General features: G+C 38.9%; 1 protein-coding gene across 3 annotated transcripts in view; it reads right to left on the bottom strand.

The window, feature by feature from the left end:
* LOC127567439 (coiled-coil domain-containing protein 149-like) overlaps positions 1 to 20621 on the bottom strand; it is a 73241-nt gene that overhangs the window by 20355 nt on the left and 32265 nt on the right. For all 3 annotated transcript variants that reach the window (XM_052010348.1, XM_052010347.1, XM_052010346.1), the window contains exons 5-9: positions 14759 to 14875; positions 11861 to 12033; positions 9146 to 9218; positions 7735 to 7819; positions 2141 to 2285 (exon numbers count right to left, since the gene is read on the bottom strand). In XM_052010348.1, coding sequence (XP_051866308.1) covers positions 2141 to 2285; positions 7735 to 7819; positions 9146 to 9218; positions 11861 to 12033; positions 14759 to 14875 — 593 coding nt within the window. The remainder of the gene's footprint in view (positions 1 to 2140; positions 2286 to 7734; positions 7820 to 9145; positions 9219 to 11860; positions 12034 to 14758; positions 14876 to 20621) is intronic.

Raw genomic sequence — 20621 nt, 5'->3', positions numbered from 1 at the left:
ATTTGATAAGGTTCCACATGGAAGGCTTCTTCAGAAGGTCAGAGGGCATGGGATCCAGGGAGGCTTGGCCATGTGGATTCAGAATTGACTTGCCTGTAGAAAGCAGAGAGTTGTGGTGGAGGGAGTGCATTCAGATTGGAGGGCTGTGACTAGTGGTGTCCCACAAGGATTGGTTCTGGAACCTCTACTTTTCGTGATATTTACTAATGACTTGGATGAGGGGGTAGAAGGGTGGGTTAGCAAGTTTGCAGATGACACAAAGGTTGGTGGTGTTGTGGATAGTGTGGAGGACTGTCAAAGCTTGCAGAAGGATACTGATAGGATGCAGAGCTGGGCTGAGAAGTGGCAGATGGAGTTCAATCCAGAGAAGTGTGAGGTGGTACACTTTGGAAGGACAAACTCCAAGGCGGAATGCAAGGTTAATGGCAGGATTCTGGGGAGTGTGGAGGAGCAGAGGGATCTGGGGGTTCATATCCACAGATCATTGAAAGTTGCCTCACAGGTCGATAGGGTAGTTAAGAAAGCTTATGGGATGTTAGCTTTCATAAATTGTGGGATCGAGTATAAGAGCCACGAAGTAATGATGCAGCTCTACAAAACTCTGGTTAGACCACACTTGGAGTACTGTGTCCAGTTCTGGTTGCCTCATTATAGGAAGGATGTGGAAGCGTTGGAAAGGGTGCAGAGGAGATTTACCAGGATGCTGCCTGGATTGGAGAGTATGGATTATGAGGAGAGACTAAGGGAGCTAGGGCTTTACTCTTTGGAGAGGAGGAGGATGAGGGGAGACATGATAGAGGTATACAAAATATTAAGAGGAATAGATAGACAGCCAGCGCCTCTTTCCCAGGGCACCAATGCTCAATACAAGAGGGCATGGCTTTAAATTAATGGGTGGGAAGTACAAGGAAGATATCAGAGGGAGGTTTTTCACCCAGAGAGTGGTTGGTGCATGGAATGTGCTGCCTGGGGTGGTGGTGGAGGCAGATATGTTGGTCAAGTTCAAGAGGTTGTTAGATAAGCAGATGGAGGAATTTAAAATAGGGGGATATGTGGGAGGAAGGGGTTAGATAGTTTTAGGTGTGGTTTAAAGGTCGGCACAACATGGTGGGCTGAAGGGCCTGTATTGTGCTGTATAGTTCTATGGTACTCCTGTGTTACAGTAGTTCAGGTAACAGAAATTCATCCTTACAGAATTCACAAATCACTAATAAAAATTTGAGATGCAGAATAAAAATTCACTCTTATGGAATTTATGTGAAAAATAAATAAATAAACACAAATGTATACAGAGAACTGAACTAGTTTACCAAGGACAATGATCGTAGGCTGCCCATTCACAGCCTGAGGCCACTTAAGAGATTTGCTTTGGAAACTAACAAGGCAATCTCTTCTATTGAAACTTGTACAATGATACTTGATCAAACAATGTAACATCCAACTCTAGCTAATTAAAACAACAATCCTTTCTCCTCTGGCTACAATACAATCAGAATTCCCTCGCCAAAAGACTGCGCACCTATGTGGGTGATACTGTTGAGAGAAAAACTTCCCGTAGGAATGCATCTCCATTTATAACATGGGACTGAATAGGAAAAAAAGGGTTTGCATTATGGAAAACTGTGATACAGATGGTTTTCTAGGAATGCACCCTTTCATAACACAGAGTACTCAGGAAGTACCAAAAGCAAAATGTGCTGATTTTAGAATGTAAGGAAATTATCATTGTTCATTTATAATATTAAATATTGTTTAAACACCTTGATTAAAATAGTCAAGACCTATTTGCAAATATTAAAATAAATTACAAATGTCAGATAATATGTTTCCAAGTGGTATGAAGTTCCTATTCATGCCAAAACATTCTCTATTTTCATTTAGAAAATCAGGGAAAGGCTCTTCTACTTGATGAAGAGCCTTTATCCTGTAAGAAGACAACCACTTTGTAATTGGTTTTCAGTTCAGTCGTGACAAAGTATTACATCTGTTATCAAAGCAATTATTCCTCAATTCAATCTCCTTGTTTCCAGGAATAATATAACAACCGTAATAATTTATTTATCTTTACCATCATGAAATCAACAGATTTAAAACTGCAGTACAAGAAACCCTTGGTTATCGAGTAGAATTAAACACATGCCTATTCGTCTGACGTTGATGCTGAAGGACCATGTTCTTGTCGTGAATTGTCTCAAGTAACGCAGTTGCCAATGATTTCAGATCTGAGATGGACTGTGGAGTAGCTGGCAGACTGCAGCCATGACCTTCTGATAATAGCTCTTGGACTGCAACCGAAATGGATAAAATAACATCAATTACATTGATGATACATATAAAGGAAAAAAAATAGATATTTTGCAACTGAAACTCCTCCTGCCAATCTTAATAAACTCAGTAAATTTAAAACAGAATTTTCCATCTTGCACTCATGGTAACATTTCTAGTGAACTTATTGGTAGTTGCTTCACCCGTTAAAATGTGAGAATAAATTCAAATACTCTCGGTGAAGAGCTGTGCTCAAAAGGGGCAATGGGTTGCAAACATGCCTACAAACATTAGTTTTCTGAACCATATTCGCTTTGAGTACAACTCCCCACTAGCAGTTTGAGACAAGTGACCCTCCAAATTTCACTGCATCACATTTATAATGTATTTCAGTGACGTTGCTGCACCACAGACTTATTCAAGGATAACCATCCTGCAGCACTTCAAAATCGAACATCACAAATAGCTTTTGGCAACTGGGACAAATTTCCCTTGGCATAAATTAGCATCAGGTCACTCATCAAAATGTTACATGCGTTGTAATTCTTTTTGTAAAAAAATTAATTTTCCAAAACTGCCTTTAAGAAGCTCCATGCTACATCAACTTTAATTTCCATCAGATAGCTCATATTTTCATGCAGTCTTGCCAACCAGGATAAACTGGGGAGGGGGGGATTGCACGTCGTTAGTATCTGGACTTGGTTCTTTTTGCTTCCAATTTATGCCGAGGCTTTTGTGGAGGAAAGAGCTGTTGTTTTCTCAGCTATTTTCAAGTTTATAGTTCTGCATGGTCTGACTTTTTTCCCTTTTTCTGATGATAGCAATTTTTTGAGGGGTATGATTCCTTGTCAGATAAAAATATGAATCAATATTGGCTAACTTTAACCCTTAATCCAAAAAGGTCCAAACTAAGGATAGATCCAAGTACTATTTAAATGGTGGAAAACTGGGAACATTGACAATCTGAAGAAATTGAGGGGTATTTGTACACAGAGCACTAAAATGTGGTGGTCAGGTACAAGACTTTTGCATTGGTGAGGGGGTAAAGGCCAAGTGGACAATTTTCAAATTAGAACTTTGCTCCTCCAGAAAGAAATTTAGTAACAGGTCATCACAGAAAGGATGGCTGAAATGTGCAATGTCTCCTGCAAAAGAAATAGCTCCCAACTCAATTGACTTTAAAATCCAAGATCAGCAAATTTCTGCTCATGAAAGGAATGAAAGGATGTGGGGCCAAGGCAGGCATTTAGACTACAGATCAGCCACGATCTCACAGCATGGTAAAATTATCTTGAGGGACTAACTAGATGACTCCTTTTCCTGTGTTCCTAATGTGTGTGTTGCCACTGCAGAGAGAGGGCATTTGTGAAAGTGTCCTCCCTCCAGGATCATGACTACAGTTTAATATATGAGACTTAACTTATTTCTTTGTGTAGAATATTGCTCTGTATGACAAATCATTATTTGAAGAATGGCTGGATCAGACTCTGGGATGGCTGTATATTCTGTACATGATGTTTCACTTGGTTCTTATGGAATAGGAAGAGAAGGAACGAAGAAAATAGTCAACAATATAAAAACATCACAGAACTATTGCTGTGCCTTAAATCCTTGGGAATGCATAGATTTCCTCTCCACCACATGCACTAAAATTTCTAATTTTCTTTCCTCCCTTTGAGGTGACAATTGATGCTACTAAGCAGTTGCATGGATTCTAGTAGCGTTTTATAAAAAGCCTTCTATTATAATGAGCATTCCTGCAGAGCAAGTGTCAGGTTAAGAGGCTTTTCAATTGCTGGATTATCACAGCCATGGCTTATCTAGAGTTTAACCAATGTCAACGTAAAGTCTGTTGTTGCTTATTCAGAATCACTACGTTCACAAAAGATCAATCTATCCAGTAACTTAAATTAAACTACGTCAAAAATAAAACACATTTCATAATTGATTAATAATTCCAATGAACTTGTGTTAGTGGAAGAGAAGAAGAATGTATACTTTTCAACCAGAAATAATCAGATAGCAATCTGACCAAAATTTATGTTCCAATACTAAATTCAGGTATGACTTACAAGGCAGATAACATGTTTTTAGAAGCATCACAATATTGACTTAACAATATTAAACACAGGCACCAGCAATTTTTTCAGAAAGATAGTGAATAATCATTCTACCCTACTGCAGTATCATGAAGCATCCTTTTAATCCTAAACTTATTTCAGTTGTTTTTGGTCACTAAACACTGTCCATTGACCGATCAATACAATCTTTACTGGTATCTCTTAAGCACAACTTATTACTGTTAGCTGCCTGCATAAAACAACATAAAATCTAATTTTCAAGCAATTACTATCACTATAATAGCATTCCCTCTAACCACTAAGGACAGAAACTCAAGTTATTAGCAAGACGAGACTGTGCCAATCAACGATCCCAAAGCCAATTAAACTCTTATCCCACCTGCATCCAATTACTGAGATATACAACCTCTTTTCTAAGTTGGATGGAGAAAATTGGAAAATGACATATTATTTCAGATGCAGGGTAGAGATTTGTATTCACAACAATGAAAACAACAACATTCACCTCTTGAAATTCAGGTTAACCCACACTAGATCAATTTTACCCACACTTTTAGGCATCTTAGCCCTTTTGGGAAATTTGACTCCCCACTTCCTTGCTGGATTTTCATTCTCCAAGCACATTTTTTCTGGAATAAAATTGCCCCAAATGGCAGCGGCAGTGGTGCGACAAACATCTGCAAGGGGATTTTCAACCTCTATGATGTAAAAAAAAGTCCTTATTTATTCACAGAACATCTAGGTATTGCTAATCCAGATTTCCCTAATGCCATGCATCTAAAGCACCAACAATCAAACTGTATTCATTGTCCTCACTGAGTAGACCTAGAATGCAGTTTGGTTGCTGGCCCCTTCAATGCACAGTATCAGGGGAATCTGGATTAGCAATATCTCCCACGATCTCAAATACAATTTCAAGTATCCCTTGATTGCTTGGACAATGAAGTCAGGGTCAGTCACTCTCAGCTTTCTCAAGTAAGGATCACTCCAGGCTGCCGCTGCTGATTTCTGTCACATCTCACAGTTTGCAGCTCACTGGTACATTAGAGAGATCACCCAACCTCCACACTCAAGGAGAGGAGATTTCACCAATTTATCATGAGCCCACAGGCAGTGTGGGTATGTGCTGGCATTTATATATTGCACGCAAGTCACCCCACCCCCCCTCCACCCCAGCCACCACATGCCAGGAGTGTCTGGCTTCTCTTGTGGAGGGTCTCTCTGGCCCACTTACACAAAGAGCAGGCACTGTTCTTCAGTAACCTGAGTCTCCCTGACCCCCTGAGAGGACTGTCCTAACCCATACCATCAATGCAGCATCCATTCATTCAGTAGCAACTCTCCCCAGCAGCAGGAAGAATTTTTCTTGTATCCTTGTAGGTCCCTTTAGGTGTTGATTTCAAAAAATTACACCTGTTGGACTCTTTGTTGACAATTCCAAGAACTTGTAATATAGCAACAGGGAATGTCGTGCTGAAGCCCATAAGGTCATCTTTAACACAGAACTACTCGGGGAAATCTAACAGCACTGAACCTCACAACTGAAGTTCTGGCTTTTTATGTGACTCACAAACAGCATCAGGATGAAGCACCACATTTTTAATGAGTAATAAGGCAGTGTGGCTTGATGACTGTTACAAATTTTCATAGATGCACCATAGAAAGAATCCTATCTGGATGCATCACAGCTTGGTATGGCAACTGCTCTTTCCAAGAAATTGCAGAGAGTTGTGAATGCAGCCCAGTCCATCACGCAAAACCAACCTCCCCTCCACTGACTCTGCATACACTTTTCGCTGCCTCTGGAAAGCAGCCAACATAATCAAGGACCCCTCCCACTCTGGTCATTCTCTCTTCTCCCCTCTCCCATCAGCCAGAAGATACAAAAGCCTGAGAGCATGAACCACCAGACCCTAGGACAACTTCTATTGCCACCGTTATCAGATACTTGAACGGATCTCTCATACACTAATAAATGAAATCTTGATCTCCCAATCTACCTCGTTGTGGCCCTTGGACTTTATTTGTCTACCTGCACTGCACTTTCTCTGTAACTGCAATACTATATTCTGAATTCTGTTTTCATTTTACCTCCTCAGTGTAATCATGTATGGCATGATCTGCCTGGATGACACGCAAAACAAAAGCTTTTCACTGTATCTTGGTACATGTGACAATAATAAACCAATACAAACAATAAACCAATACCAATACTAATTTCTGGACCCTGGTTTCATAATGCTGCAGATCCAGTATTGTGTCTGCATCTCGATGTAAACCCTGCATGGGAATTACAGGGAGAGGCGTTACTGGGGCGGGGGGGATTTGTGAGTGGATAGGGGTGAGCTGTGAAGGGGGGTTTGAAAGGGAATTTTATTGTCAAAGTGCTGTAAGGACAGAACAGCAACTTCATTCTTCTTGTAATTTCTGAAGTGGTTTCTAAGGGTAGGGGCATGCAAGTTCATTGAGGAAACTCAGATCTAATCTCAAAAATAGAGCTGTCACCAACATTTCAAAGATGTTGACATTTATGGCGAGCAGAGTGAATAACATATGGAGTTCAGCTTTATCAATGGTTCAGCACATTTATCCAGTGAAATGCTGAACAATATAATCTGACAAGTCAAAATTTGATCCCCAGTGCTGTTGGCTCATTGAAATGGAGGCTCTATAATTAGCCCTCTGAGCTCTGCGTTAGTTAGCAGGGGTGGGGGAGGAACTCATGTAGGCTCCTGCTCCTGATCATTATCTTACAACAGAGTTTTAATTTGCATTTTGTAAATGTCTGGATGTGGATAGAATCAGGTTTGGCTGTAACAACAACCTGAATAGGATAATCACCATTCATAAGCAAGGATTAAATAATAGCAGACATTTCAGTAAATAACTTACAGCAATGGTACCAAGAGCATCACATCATAATGATTCAATATATTATGAAAGAGAATACAAAATTGAACTATATTTGCTTTAGGAGCAACAGACAACAAAGATGCATTTTTGGACATAAACAGTTACTTCCACTGAGTGATACCTGGTTGTATTGAATCTACTTTTTCAGATTCAGACTTACTTTGTGGGAAAGCTGTCAGGACCTCTGCTCCTGCTGATACATTCAATTAAAGGTCTTGTGGGAAAAGCAATATCTTTGTGTAGTGGGGGTGGGTCCAAGCAGTCCCTTTCAAATATCCTTAAAATAGGTGAAATCAGCCGCAGGGATAATTTTCTGGAACTAGAATTCAGTGAGTTTTATGATGTGCTGGATAGAGGGTTTCTGATTCACCTTCAAAGATTAAATGAATGTGTCACTCCTAATCTGCTCTCCTTTACATTAAGTAATGGTGGACACTGGTTCAAACTTTCTTCGACCACATTAGGCATGCCTCACCTTGTTTAGCAGAAAGAACCCCTGTAAGGGCGCTACTGTTGCTTCTTCCACTTGACTTTGTGTTCTTTTTACGTTCAAGAGCATTCTATGTGAAACAGAAATGATGAAATGCTGTGAAGAAATCATTTATTTTAATAGTTTCATCCAATCATAACACACAGATTACAACATTAAATGAATAATACAGTGCAGGTGAGAAGTTAATTAATCAAGATTCTTAATCACCATTATAAACTCAAATTATGCTCAGAGTTAAGAAGACACAGCAATCTGCAAAGCAGATTTCAATAATGGATAAATAGAAAAAGCATTCTCAATGAGGCATGCTAACTCAGCATTCGTACAGCTACTGGGTTACCCTGTGATTCCACAAATGTAGTGCTAATATTATTGGCTACCCAAAGACAAGTCAATTTCTAAAACCAGTAAAACTACAGATGCCAGAAATCTGAAATCAAAACAGAAAATGATGAATATATTCAGCAAGTCAGGCAAGGAAGAAGTTGATTTGTAATAAAAACAGTAAATGCTGTAAATCCTCAGCAGGGCATTTGTGGAGAACAAAACAGGGCTGACGTTTCAGCGTGATGACCTTTTCACCAGAAAATCTCCAATGAAAGGTTATCGACCTGAAACATTAACTCTGTTTTTCTCTCTGTCGTTGGTGCCTGACCTGCTGGGTATTTTATGTTTTCCCGTTTTTATTAGATATCAACATTTTCTTGATAGGAGAGAAATGAAAACAGGACAGAAAACAATAATTCCTTAACAGCGTGAACACAGGTTTATGAAGCCAAGTATATTTTTAAAAATTGCGAAGTGCATTTTGGGTTTTATAAACAGGAGCGCAAAAGTTCAATGAAGTTGTAATGCTCAATTTATAGAAAACATTAGTTCACCTTCATAGATTCAAACACAAACTTGAAAATCTGAGTGCAGGTAAATCCAATTTACCAATGTACAATTTTGGGCACATCTTTATGGATTAGGCCTTAAAGTCATGGAGATCTACCAATGTAAATTTCACAGGCTAGAACTAGTGATGAGAAGCTGAAGTGATGAAGAGACCTTTGATTTATGTGCCACAAATATACATTTTTTTACGATTTTCATTTTGTCCCTTATTCTAGATGTACGTACACCAAAATAGTATACATGCATACAGGGTGGCATAAGAACTTTGTAATTCGGATTACTGTAGAGGGAATGATGTCTGTGGGCAGGTATTACTGTGGTCATTCAGTGCTCATAAACTTCAGTACCTAGGTGTCCCTAGTGACTTCCACGATGAACGAGTGTCAACACAGATACAGATGACAATTTGAGCTGATTACAAATTTTATTGGCTATTACTTACTCCAAATGTGATGGTATGAGATTTAATGCATTAATTAGTAATCAACAACAATACCTTGTATTTAGAAATGTTATTTTTAAGGATGCTGACTTCTTCCTGGATCTGTTTCAAATGCTCATGCAGATACCTGGACACAGAAAAAAAAAGATTTTGCTTCTTTGTTTCATTATGTCAAACCAGACTGGTTAGTTTCCAAACCAGGCCTAAAGATAGCTACCATGAGACCGTTCTCATGCAGTTCTGCTGCCTGCATGAAACTTTCCTTTGGAACTTCATCAATCACACGTCAAATCATCTCTCATTAGAATAAGTGATACCATTCATACTGGGTTTTCTTATTACTTGAATCACTTGCACTGATATTCTAAGTTTCATTCAGCATAATCAGCAGGGGTTTCTACTTTCAATTTCTTTATCATCATCACGAGCCTGACATGTGGACTAGATCCATCACGGAGGCAGAAGTGAAGTCAAGCTCTTTCTCAGAGAGAGACTTTAAGACAAGAACCATCACAGAGACAGACCTTTAAATAAGATCCATTACAGGCAGAGACCTAGGAACAAGATCCATCCTCAAGATAGACCTATACACAACATCTAACTCAGAGACAGACCCTTAGATAATGCTTACCACCTAAAGTGACCGTGGATGTTATCCATCTAGCTCTTAGCTAAATTGATCTTCAAGACAAAATGGATCTCTTTCACAAAATTGACCTTTAAGCAAGGTACATCACAGGCAGACATGTGGGTAGAAAGGGTACTTCAGGAGGGTTTTGTGAATGGGAACCAAGAGGAAGAGAGCCTTAAAACCTTTCCTTTTTGGTGCTGAGTGGATTACATTTGTCCCACAATGGAAGTTTAAAAAGTGCCTTACATGGCCTCCTCTGATTATGGATTCTCTCTCTACTATATATCCAACAGCATAGCCGCCTCCCTTATTCTTCCTGAAGCTATGCAATTATGATAGCGAGGTTATCTCTGAAATTAAACTAAGTGAAACTAGCACTGTTGATTCACACTAGAACTGATCCCATTCAAAATCATGAGTGTACACTGCACTCATCTCAGGAAATTCACGCTTTTGTTATTTAAGTATGACATTTATACTCTTACAAAACATCACTCACTGGCTGAAATATTCAAGTGGGAATGAGACTGTCAAAAGGAAGTGAAAAGAAAAATGAGTTTTATTGTGAGACGTGACCTTTTAAACAGAAAGAAAAAAATTCAGGATTTGAAAATTAAGTTTAAAAATAGGATACTAGTCCTTTCTCTTAGGTGCAAATGCAAAGCCTTACATGAAATAGGTGGTCTGGGACAGAAGGGAAAGATACTGACAATCAGTGACTGCCACCTTCTTTCAGTAATTGGTACTATGAGGTTCTTGGGAAAGTTTCAAATATATTCTGTGTTTCACATTTTCTCATTGAGGATTCTTTTTGATGTGTTGCAGAAACTCTGGACCCTCTAATCTTTGGTTGTGTGGGTGTGCATAAAGGAAATTTAAGTCCAACTACTCAGTAATTTACATTTATCTCCACAGTAGAAAGAGAATCTGTGATCAGAGGTAACCATTTAAGTTATAAATTTGTGCTAAAATAGTCTATAAACATCAGTTAAAAATGCCTGCAATCAAGTAATGATAATATGGCAATTAACTAATACAACATCTTTAAGTGCCATTATCAGAAGAAATTTTCCATTGTTAATTCAAGTTTAATTGTGGTTACTCAGTTGATAGCAAGGTTTCGTCCTCAACCATATTTTGTAATTGTATAATATTTAGCCTATTGGGACATTCAGGTTAAATTAGCTTTAGTTAAAGTTGTGCAAATTTAAATTCCAACATTAACTGCTGTTGACAGAATATATCAGAGACCCGCAAATGGCAATTTGCCCCTGATGGAATTTACATTTCATTTACTTGCTAGTTCGCCCTGCTTGAATTTTATGAGCCAAAATCAGAACACCATGGGATAAATGTAAATCACCAGGAGAATGGAATTAAATTTCAGATGTTTCATTGTGCACACCCCCACGATCAAAGATTATATGCTCTATTTCTGCAGTACATTAAAAATAATCTTCAGTGTAAAAATATGGAACAAAGAATATACTCCATGAGTGAGGAATACCCAACATCTTTCTCATTAATGAATTAATTCTCCTTTGTTTCCCACTGAGTATTTATACAATGGATGCTTCTGTCTTGATTCCTTTTTAGAATTGACACAATTACAGCACAGAATGTGCTCTGATAGCTTTCAGAAGACGACATGTCCTGCCTTTCATTTTTTTCCTCAGGGAGATGCCATCTGAAAATGCCTCTAAATGGAGATGGTTTGATTGAGGGACAAGGATCAATCAGTGGTCTCTGCGATTCAGATTACTTCTCAGCGAAGCTAGCTTTAGAGATCTTAATATCCTGAAGAGAATAAAAGAAAGCAGCTAATTTAACAGTCCTCATCAATATCCACTGGAAATTATGTCTACATAGTAAATTGATGAGGACATGATCAGACTTGCTCATGGTAATTTACATATTCAAGTTTCATACCCAGCCCTCTGTGTCCAATCTCACAGGTGAAAAATGAACACTGAGTAAAGTGCCAACAGTGAGTGGATGTTGTGCAACCATGTGCTAACAACAGTCAATAATAAATTACATATTTTTATTTTCTGACAATGACCACACATATAGTATAAAGTATTATTCATTTCCTAGCTGCCAAAAGAATGAGACTAAAGAGAATGACTCAGAGTCACCTGTTCTCCATGCACAATGCATCAACATCAATTATACGGTTTTCATGTCCTCCAAGAATATGGTTAATCTCTTGATTTAGACGGTCAGATTTCTCCTGGTAAAAAAAGCGTTCAGCCTTAACATCCTGAAGCTCATCCACTGCTGCTTGATAATCATGATCCAACCGTTCAATCTGTAACAAAATAAAATTATTGGCAAGTTACTGATATTTGAAGACATAGTTACACCATTTACCCAAAACACTGCAAAAAGATTTGGAAATAAATTTTAAATTACAGGCCCCTTGTAATAAAAGCATTCAGTTTTAAAACTGAACTTAATAATTTCTTACAAGTCTTTATTCTGCAATAATTTCCTTAAGACAAATTCTGATTGCAGGCCATTGAGTTTATATTTGAGTACATGTGGTCAACCGTGTAACTACGGAACTTTGTTGTGATCCTGGTCTTTTTATTGGCAGCACAATGGCTTATCAATCATGTTGACAGCACTGTGGCACAGCAGTTAGCATTGCTGGTTCACAGCTCCTGGGATCCAGGTTTAATTCTGATCTCAGGTGCTGTCTGAGTGGAGTTCGTAGGTTCTTCCTGTGAACGTGTGGGTTTCAGCCAGGTGCTTTAGTTTGATTGGCCACTATAAATTAGCCCTTCGTGTATCTGGCAAAATAGTCAAAGAGGATGGCATGTGTGACAGAATAAATTGCAGGGCTACAAGGAAATAAAGAGAATGCAAGGGACAGATGGGATTGCTCTGCTTGGAGCCAGCATAGACTTTATGGGATGAATGACCTCCTTCTGTGTTGTATTAAATAATAATTCATCAACAAACTGGTTCGGTCTACCCTTTGTGCTTTCACTTTTTGGAAACTGAATGTCACTAGCAAGGCCAGCATTTATTGGCCATCCTTAACTGACCTTGACAAGGTGATGGAGAGCCACCTTCTTGAACCACCAGAGTTTTTCTGGTGAAGGTACTACCACAGTGTTGAGGGGTAGGGCATTCCAGGATTTAGATTCACCATGGTTAAAGAACAGCGATGTATTTCCAAGTCAGGGTGGTGAGAAATTTGGAAGGGTACATAGTTATAGTTGCACATTCCTGAAGCCCATGTCCTTTACAAGTTTCAGAGGTGCAATTGGAGTAGCCAAGGCAGGTAATTGCAGTATCCCCCACTACCTTTCATCCTCACCCTGTTAGCCATTAAAATAGTGATTAGGTATGCTGAAGCATAAGAGAATATCCAGTGACAGAGTCACAGGAAATAATAGCTTACATGAAATGACCTTCAAGCTTGCAACATCACCATCTTGGACTTCTGTGGTCAGGAAGATGTTTGAAATTGCTTAACACTAAAGAGGAATATTTGTGAGCACCAAGCAGCAGAAACTCAAAGGTAACCAAATTGAAAGACACTGTATGATCGAAGAAATGTTTTTGAGGAGGTAATTGATGGAATTAATGGAGGGAGAAGTATAGGAGCATTAGCTTAAAAGAATGGAGAGTAGAGAGAGCAGGAAACAGAACAAAAAAGTTCCTAATGTCGGATGGCCACACATCTGCACAACCTGAGGAAATTACTAAGAAAAGGTTGTGAGACAATGCAAGGATCTGAAGTCAAAGGGTACAGCCTTGAACACAATGCACTAGCATTGGAGTAGTAGGTGGATAGAATTAGGCAATGGAAATATGGGGGTTTATACAGGTTAGATTACAGTTGTGCCATTCTTAATGGATTACAATTTGTAAAGGGGTACTTTTCGAGGAGAGCATTCGAGAAGTCAGGCCATGAGATGATAAAGACGTGAAGGGCGTCTCAGTGTGATGGTGGGGTCGGGAGAAGTAATGGTGGAGGCAGGCAATGTTGTGTAGGTGGAAGGTGCTCAGCTCACACTCAAGCAATACACTAAATCAGTGGTGCACAGTTTTTTTTGTGAAGACCAGATCAACAACCCAAAACACTTCAGAGAGCCACTTACATTAAACATGTTTTATCTTGGCAAAGCAGTATTCTTCCAAATAAGCCTCCTGGAACTTACGGCACCTGCGATCACTTTTTGTCCCTTTTCTCCATTAATGTTTGCTCTGCTGGGCATCTTTTCACTTCTCAGTGCTCATCATCTTCTGTGGTAACATTCTCACCTTGGCCCTCTACGTCACCCCTCCCCCACCTTCCGCTCTATTTCCCTACTGTTGCTCCCCACTCCTCAACCTTCACCCCATGCAATGTTCCTACCTACCTTGCTAACATTCTTAGCATTCCCCACATTTTTTTCAACACATTCTACAATCCCTTTGATTAGTGAGGAGAGGGTATATTTTAATTGAATAATCCAATCTGGAGGACAATCAGATTCCATAAAACTGCAGTGCACAGCAGATGACCTGGTTTGGTGACTCCATAAGGTCTGTTCATTTTTCATTGAACCATTCAAATAGAAAGACTTTCTCTTGACTATTTAAGAATGAATAGACAGGCTGGCCAGATATATCACAGCAGCTGCATTTGGTACACGGCTGCACTACGTGTTTATGACTTGGGCTGAAGTTACGGTTGATGGGAGGATGGCGGAGAAGAATACAGATGCAAGCAGGTATTAGTGAGATCTACACTGAACTGTTTGATACATATTTTAATGCTGGAGAGTTAGTTAGAGAATAAAAAAACTGGAAAATGGAGGGAGCAGAACTAAACATTGACCTTATGCCTACTTGTTAAAGTACATGGACACATAGGATGTTAAAAATTATTGTAACTGATAATGACTAGGTCCTCTAGGTGGGTAAAGATTGAGTTCTGGGGGATGGAGGAAGAGTTCTAACAAGAGCACAAGAGATTGGACAGTAGTGTATTACATGATTTTCAATGACAGCATTGAACAGAGTAGTTTCTTCTTTACCTGTTCACGTGTTTTTTCCAACTGCTGAACAAGATCTTCACGTTCATGTGCAGGAAAATGGCGAGACCCAACTTCTTCATCACCTAAACGTTGTTTTGCAATAGTCATTCTTAGAAGCTCAAAGAAAGAGAAAATAGAGAATCATCATCGCAAACTCTGCTTAAAAGTCAGTGAATAAATCCAATTCAATTTTCAATGGGTAGAGTTCCTAATAGCATTTTGGTCAGCATTTCAGTTAACTATTCATTTAACACAAACTAATGGCCTTGACCATCAAAAACAGAGTTTTAGTCTGTGCAACACTTTGATTTTCATAAGGATATTTACTGATCGTTTTATGACCTTTGATATCAATTGCTTGTAAAGATCAATGGTCCTCTAACTACATTGATTTATGAACTCTCTAAAGTAGCTCACTGATGTAGCCATGCAAATATTCTTAAAAAACTAATTTTGAGATTTAGCATTTTGTCAATACTTTCCCTGTGTGTTATATTGACAGAATAGAAACTATTTTCTTTACTCTATAAAATAGAAAATGTGGATTATAAACTGTACAGCCTATTAGAAAGATTGGGGAATTTTAATTAACCCCTCTCCATGTTAAGCAGGTGAGAGATGAATCTGCTAAATCTGTCTCAAACCCAATGCAAGCCCACCCATTTTTATTTCAACCATCGTAGAACTTGATCCAGGAAAGCAAGGTACTTCATCACAATTTTTAAGTGAGGCTCCTTTCCTGGGAATTTGGCAATGACTTCTAAAGATATTCCAAAGACATACGGGTTAAGAAGTTGTGGGCATGCTACGTTGGCACTGGAAGTGTGGCGACACTTGCAGGCTGCCCCCAGATCACTCTACGCAAAAAGATGTATTTCACTGTGTGTTTTGATGTACATGTGACTAATAAAGATATCTTAAATCCTGCATAGCCATCCCAAGGTTCAGGAATCTCATCAGTAAAAAAAAGGAAAGATCAAGCAGTACTTCATGGGGATGATTAGTGGTCAGCAGTCCTGATATGAATCAAGGTTTAGTAATCACAGTCACTCTCTGAATTACCTTTGGAGAATGGTTTGGTGGGATTACTTGTTTTGAGAGGGGTTACTCTCTCAGTTGAAGGCACTGAGGGTATGGGCACAGATAACATCAACATTGGTAGCACACTAATCACTTTCACTTGTCTTCCTCAGTTGAAGCAGCATAGCTATATTGAGGAAGGGGGGGGGGGGGGGGAGCAACAGAAAGGTCGAGATCACAGGATTACCCATCCAGGCTCAGCTCAGCTTCTTGACCTCACAGAAGAGCAGTCTTCCAGAAGCTGGGATCATCAGGTCAGTTGATTACAAAGATTATCAGCTTCTAAGAAGACCTAATGGCTATTCAATGTGATTAGCTTTCAAAGACACCACCATTTTCAAGTTTTTTGCCTCTGGCATCTTTCAGGTTGATATTAGAGACATATCATGGGTTTCAGAGCCAGATCCAAATGTATGCTGAAGACATGGATTGTTTTCTGGTATTGCAGGTTATGTACTGTCCTCTATGATGACAATAACCAAAATGAGAAGGCACATGGATTTACATCTCCAGCTAACTTTCCACCGGTGCATGACACTATCAACTGCACTGCAAGTATCCCCTGATTAACCAGGAGCATCACTCTTTATTTGATGTCTAAAACCATGCAAAAAGTTCATCCAGGTATGTGTCAGATTTGCTTGGAGCTACTTTCATACTGTGACGGCCCTAATTCCCAACCTGCTTATATGTCTGGACCATCCTTTAACAACAGCTGTTCGGCAACGACTCTGGCTGATGATATACTGGGCAACCCCACTAATGATCACTCCATTAAATTGTGACCCATTTAAAAACCTGAGTAAGCCATCTTCATTAGTCAGGCTGCACTTCAGATACTTGGACAAATCCAGAGACACCTAGCTAACATTTCCAGGATGATATTGGTGTACTGTATTCTGCACAACATAACACAGAAGTGAGAACTAGAAAATGTAAGAGGAACACAACACACACGACTCTTCATCTAATGAGAATCTGAATGCGTATCATCTTCAATCACATGTACTAAGGACAAGAAGCCCAGAATGAAAATGATTAACAAAATGATCCACTATCTGCCATGTTTCATGCCTCTACCACCCACATACCCATCCCACCTCTGTGTTAATAATGACTACATCATTTCCCATTAGTGCATCACTGCCTTTGTCTTTTATGCAGGTGACACTTAGAAATAAATGATTTTCCTTCCCAAGGACATGTGTTCTAGGTCATGGCTTCCTCTGCATTGATAATAGCAAACTAGAGTAATTTCTCATATAATGGAGGCTGGAGAAAGAGAAAGAAAGATGATGTTCTCTCTTCTTTCCTATCTATAATTCAACCGTGCTATTCCAACCAGATTTTAATTAACATTCCTAATGACAGGAAATGTTTATCACTGAACTTCCTTTCTTTAGTGAATAGATTTGTAAGAAGTGACAAATATTTCCTTCCACTGTGCACTTGAAGCATTACGCTGATTGGCACAAAGTAATGGGCTGAAACATACTTCGCTATTGCTGGCAGTTGAGAAGAGGACTGCTGCCTAGGTCCTCTTCATGTGTTTATGACTTCCACACCAATACACAGCAGGAAGGGAGTCAAGAACATACTGGAGGTCAGACGCAAGTGCATCTGACTTCCCACTCAACTGCTAGATTCAGCACCTAGTCCAGGATGGAACTCAGTCATGCTGAGTTGAGGGGCTGAATTCACTTCATTTTTGGACACTCAGCTTTATCCCCATGTAGCATGGCCCCATTTGTTTGAATCTGACCTGAATGAAGAAGATAAATGAAGCCAATTTGCAGATTCTGTAATATCAAACCTGGACCACAGTGGGCTTGATCACCTGACTCGTTTCTATTTCCAGTGCCTCTAAGCTTCCTCTCAGCCATTCCCAGGGCTTGTGGTCTGCCTACCCAATTCCATATTCTAGGCTCACTGTTTCTGCAACAGACCAAATGAGCCAAACCAATCATGTTCTTGGATTGGAGCAATTAACTGCAGTGCAGCAAGGGAGGAATATTGAAGGAAAATATATCGTTACTGAGGCAAAACACTCCTAAGGCATAGTCTAAGAAGTAATAATGGTGTTTATAATTGTTTTTGTAGTCAATTTCCCCCTCAAAAATAAATATGCCTCCTGACCGATGCAAATTATTTCAATTAAATATAAACATGGCTCTGCTGCTATTTTGTCTGTCTTTGCCTCAGCTCAGCTACAGTTTTATCCAGGACGTGGCCTCTTCTCAGTACTACCATCGGGAGAAGGTACAGGAGCCTGAAGACCCACACTCAACGTTTCAGGAACAGCATCTTCCCCCCCGCCATCAGATTTCTGAATGGTCCATGAACACAACCTCATTAATCCTCTTTTGCACTATTTTATTTATTTATTTTTTGGTAACATAGTAATTTTTATGTCTTGCACTGTACTGCTGTTGCAAAACAACAAATTTCACGACATATAGTATGTCAGTTATTATAAACCTGATTCTGATAGTATGTTAGTTAATAAATGTATTATTTCTGATCATTTTAAAATAATTTAAAATATTTAATTGTTTAAATTCATTTCATCCAATTTTAAATGTCTGATTATAAGAGATTTAGAAACAGTTGCACAGGATGGCCTGGGATGAGGTCTCAGGATATATTGTCTGAGGCTGAGTCATCACTTGTGGACCACTCTGCATCACAGGATATTCATGGCAGCGAGGCCTGGAATTCCATTTGTCCCAGGAAGCCTCTGAAGGTTAGTGTGGCTGCAGGAATTGCACAGGAGATGGATGCAAAGCATGGGCATGGTTGAGTAAGGTCTTGCCCAATGTGCAGAATGAAAATGTCACAACAGAGTGGAAGTAGGAACTGAAGTGTGATTTTGTTTGGTAGTAAAGAATGCTTTATGTGTAGATTCTTATACATGGATTGATTGTAACAAGTGATCAGAAAGGCATCCACAGGAAAGAATATCAAACCTATCAAGAATAACATCACAAATGATCAGCCAGTCAACACTAATAATGACCAATAAATCTTTGGTTAGACAATTGGAGTACTACAATCATATGTTAGTCTCAAAGAAGGTGTAGCACAGTTTGATCAGAATTACACATGGCGAAAATTGTTAATGGTTAGATTAGGTTACATGGATTTGGGTTATTTACTTTTTCATTTGCAGGTTCATGGGGTGATCAGAGGAGATATTTTATATGAGTAAAGTAGTTATACAGTTGTTGGAGAAAGCTAGGAGTCCTGACCAAGAGGGCAGAAACAAAGTTAAAGTTAGGTTATTCGGTGGTGATGTCAGGAAACATATCTTCACACAAAGGATAATGGAAATCTGGAACTCCTCAAAACATTGATTGAATTATGTCAATTGAAAATAAAAACAATAAGCTTTGGAACAAGATTCTTGTTAGGCAGGCATGGCAGTGTAGCGGTTAGCGTAACGCTATTACAGCGCCAGCGACTCGGGTTCAATTCTGGCCGCTGTCTGTAAGGAGTTTGTACATGCTCCCCATGACTGTGTGGGTTTCCTCCGTGTCCTCCGATTTCCTCCCACATTCCAAAGACGTAGGGGTTAGGAAGTCGTGGGCATGCCATTTTGGTGCCGGAAGCGTGGCGGCAATTGTGGGCTGCCCCCAGAATATTCTACACAAAGATGCATTTCACTGTGTGTTTCGATGTACTTGTGACTAATAAAGAAATCCTATCTTAATTATGGAACATGGAAATAAAACAAAGTTTTGTAGAGAAAGTTACTATACTGATCGGATATAACCCAGATGAATGGCAGAACAGGTTCAAGGATTGAATGGTCACCACCTGTATCTACATTCCAGAGTAAAACTGCATTATTTTTTATAAAGTGAAAATTTTGTATGTTTGAAATGAAAGCTGAAAATAAATTGGATAATATTATTGAAAGATACTTTGGTGTAGGAAAATGAAAGACTTTCAGAATAATAAGTCTGCAAGATGTTTATAGTCAAGAAAAAGCATGCATATTAAATGGACATCCCCTGAAATGGCTGAATAAATTTAAAAGAGAACATTTATTAAAAACACAACCTAAGTCTAGAGGGAAGAATATCAAACTTCAGAAGGAAAAAAATAATTTACTAAATCATATTAAAAGATATATTAAAATATCAAAGAGGACAATTGAGATGAGTATCATTAAAAAGGCTAAGCAAAATATTCAAAAGTTTTTAGAGCAACAAAGCAGCACAAGAGCATTTGAAAGATAAATGTGACAAGAAGGTTGTAGAAGATAAATTGGTTGAATTACTAAATGACTAATATATTGACTTTACTATATCCAGAATCCTTAAAGATTTTGGCATTAAGATTGGAAGAATATTTGATATGGTAGAAGACAGAAACCATGAATTCCATTGAGCTACATATCCTAGCTCAATGAAGGAGCACAGGGAAGAAATATGTGGCAGTTGACTCTTGCTATGGAAGAAATATTAAGCATTGTTAGAATTTCACTCAGTTGCAAGTGCATGTAGTTACTATATTGAGAAAGGCAATGATGGGTCTATAAGCCCAATGTTAATAATTAATAAAGTTTATAATGAGACAAGCTGGGACAATGAACAGATAACAGTAAATGACCTGTAATAACTGAGAAGGGAAACTTTGTTCTGCAAAAATTTCCTTGATCTCCAAGGATTTCACAGAAACAGGAGTAATGAATTTCCATTCAGTGAAAGAACTATAACATTCAGTCACACCAGATTTGACATCAACTGGGATAATTTTCTTAGAAGGATCTTCAAGGCTG

The sequence above is a fragment of the Pristis pectinata genome, chromosome 2, assembly GCF_009764475.1.
Source record: "Pristis pectinata isolate sPriPec2 chromosome 2, sPriPec2.1.pri, whole genome shotgun sequence".
NCBI classification, from domain to species: domain Eukaryota; kingdom Metazoa; phylum Chordata; class Chondrichthyes; order Rhinopristiformes; family Pristidae; genus Pristis; species Pristis pectinata.
This window is presented reverse-complemented; position numbering and strand designations above follow the sequence as displayed.